General features: G+C 50.6%; 1 protein-coding gene across 2 annotated transcripts in view; it reads right to left on the reverse strand.

Annotated features, from left to right (window-relative positions):
- LOC119585611 (homeobox protein prospero-like) overlaps positions 1 to 1,770 on the reverse strand; it is a gene marked incomplete at its 5' end in the record, with an annotated part of 25,587 nt that overhangs the window by 2,998 nt on the left and 20,819 nt on the right. The window contains 2 exon segments of one of the 2 annotated variants that reach the window (XM_037934281.1): positions 1 to 850; positions 1,008 to 1,152. In XM_037934281.1, coding sequence (XP_037790209.1) covers positions 671 to 850; positions 1,008 to 1,152 — 325 coding nt within the window. 2 annotated transcript variants of the gene reach the window in all.

Here is a 1,770-nt window from a genome sequence, read left to right on the forward strand (position 1 = left end):
GGACCTGGGTAGCTAGCAAGTGACTAGGAGACTCGTACGCGCGGACGAGCGCGCGCACAGGAGAGGTGCGGTGCAGACAGTAGGGGGGACGAGCCCCCGGTGGCGAGGGTGTGAGGGGAGGGAGGGGGCCCAGACACCAGGTTGGGGGCCCCCGAGAGGGTCCTGGCCGGTGGTCGGGGCTATGGCAGCAGCGCCCAGGTGGGCTCACATGGCCGCGGGTTCACAGTTCTTCCTCTGGCACGAGGTTCAACCAAAACAAGGGAAACAGAACTAAACTATATACAAATTGGGTACATTGGGCTGTCGGAAAGATCTCATCATTGTTACTGGAAGGCATGGAAAGGCACAAATGCTTTGTCTCATAGATATTCACAATAAATCAAGGCTAGAACATTTGGACAAAATTTGAGACATGCACCTTCAATATTTGTATCATGATAATAATAAAAGAATGCCCATAAACAGTCCTCCATCTTAGCCTTCTCTTGAACATGTCTTCCTCTGATAGTCCAGCCTTAGGCTGCTCAGTCACTGGTATATACAGAATCTCTATCTTCTAGGTGGTGCTGCCGAAGGGGCAGCTGGTGTCGGGGCTGCGTCTGAGGCAGCTGGTGCCACCGGCTGCGGGCACTAATCCTGGCGGCGGCCCGCCCGGGGCTGTCGGGCGCCGCTACTCCAGCTGCTCCAGAAAGGTCGGAGACTTGAAGTACTCGGGCACAGGTTCGTCCAGCCGCGCGATCACCTTGTAGATGGCCTTCTTCCACGACTGCTCCTGGTCCTTCTGCTCCTGAATCGCCTTGAAGAACTCCCGCAGCGTCTGTTCGACCACGTACCGGAAGTGCTCCGGGATCTGCTGGGAACAAGGAGAGATCCAGATTAGTTCCAAGGCGTCGGGATGCTCCTGGCAAGGCAGGGAATGATGACGACACAATAACATAAATACTATAGCACCTGGAATACCAAGCCCATCGGCATACGAGCAGCACCCGCGTCAGACGACTACTAACCTCGAGGTGGTTGTTGCGGTTGTAGTGAAGGTTTAGCGCGCGGATGATCTCGGCGTCCATGTTAACGACCACCTCATCGGCTGACTTGGTGCCCTCGCTGATGGCTTGCCGTGCGTATTTCTCCATCTGGATGTAGTAAAACTCCCTGCGGACAAAGGAAAGGAACGTTAGTCTTCTCCGGGGCTACTGCAAAGCTCCTAACCTCTTGATAATATCTGATAAACTATACACACATACTCTTTTCCTCCTGACAAAACTCTGAATTCACCGAGTGTACATGATCTAAGGTTAACTTACAACAATGAAATTAAGCTAAACCCAAAGCCACTAAATGGGACAAAGAACAAACGCAACGAGAAATAGAACTCTCAGCACACATACACGAGCGACCTCCACCCAACGGAATAACGGGGTCAAAAAACAACCTTACGAAAGCGCCATGCGGGAACCCGTACCTCCGGCATGTGCACGGAGCGAAGAGTAATGAGCAAGGCAAAAAGAAAACTCCTTTCCTCTTTCTTCCTCTAATGGATATGTGTGTACAACAGTGTGCATGGTTAAATCTATTCATTATCAAAAGAAATTTGAACGCCACTGCTATCTATTTAATTCTCTTTTACCTAATGTACACGTGATCTACCTCCTCCCTCCTCCCCAACGAGCATTTCCTTACTATTACATATCCAGTTACAGCGCTTTCGGCGACTTTAAATACAGGTAAATATGAATTTTACAGAGGAAAGCTGTGTCATGTATTTCTTTG

Source organism: Penaeus monodon, chromosome 20 (genome assembly GCF_015228065.2).
Source record: "Penaeus monodon isolate SGIC_2016 chromosome 20, NSTDA_Pmon_1, whole genome shotgun sequence".
In the NCBI taxonomy this organism is placed as follows: Eukaryota; Metazoa; Arthropoda; class Malacostraca; order Decapoda; family Penaeidae; genus Penaeus; species Penaeus monodon.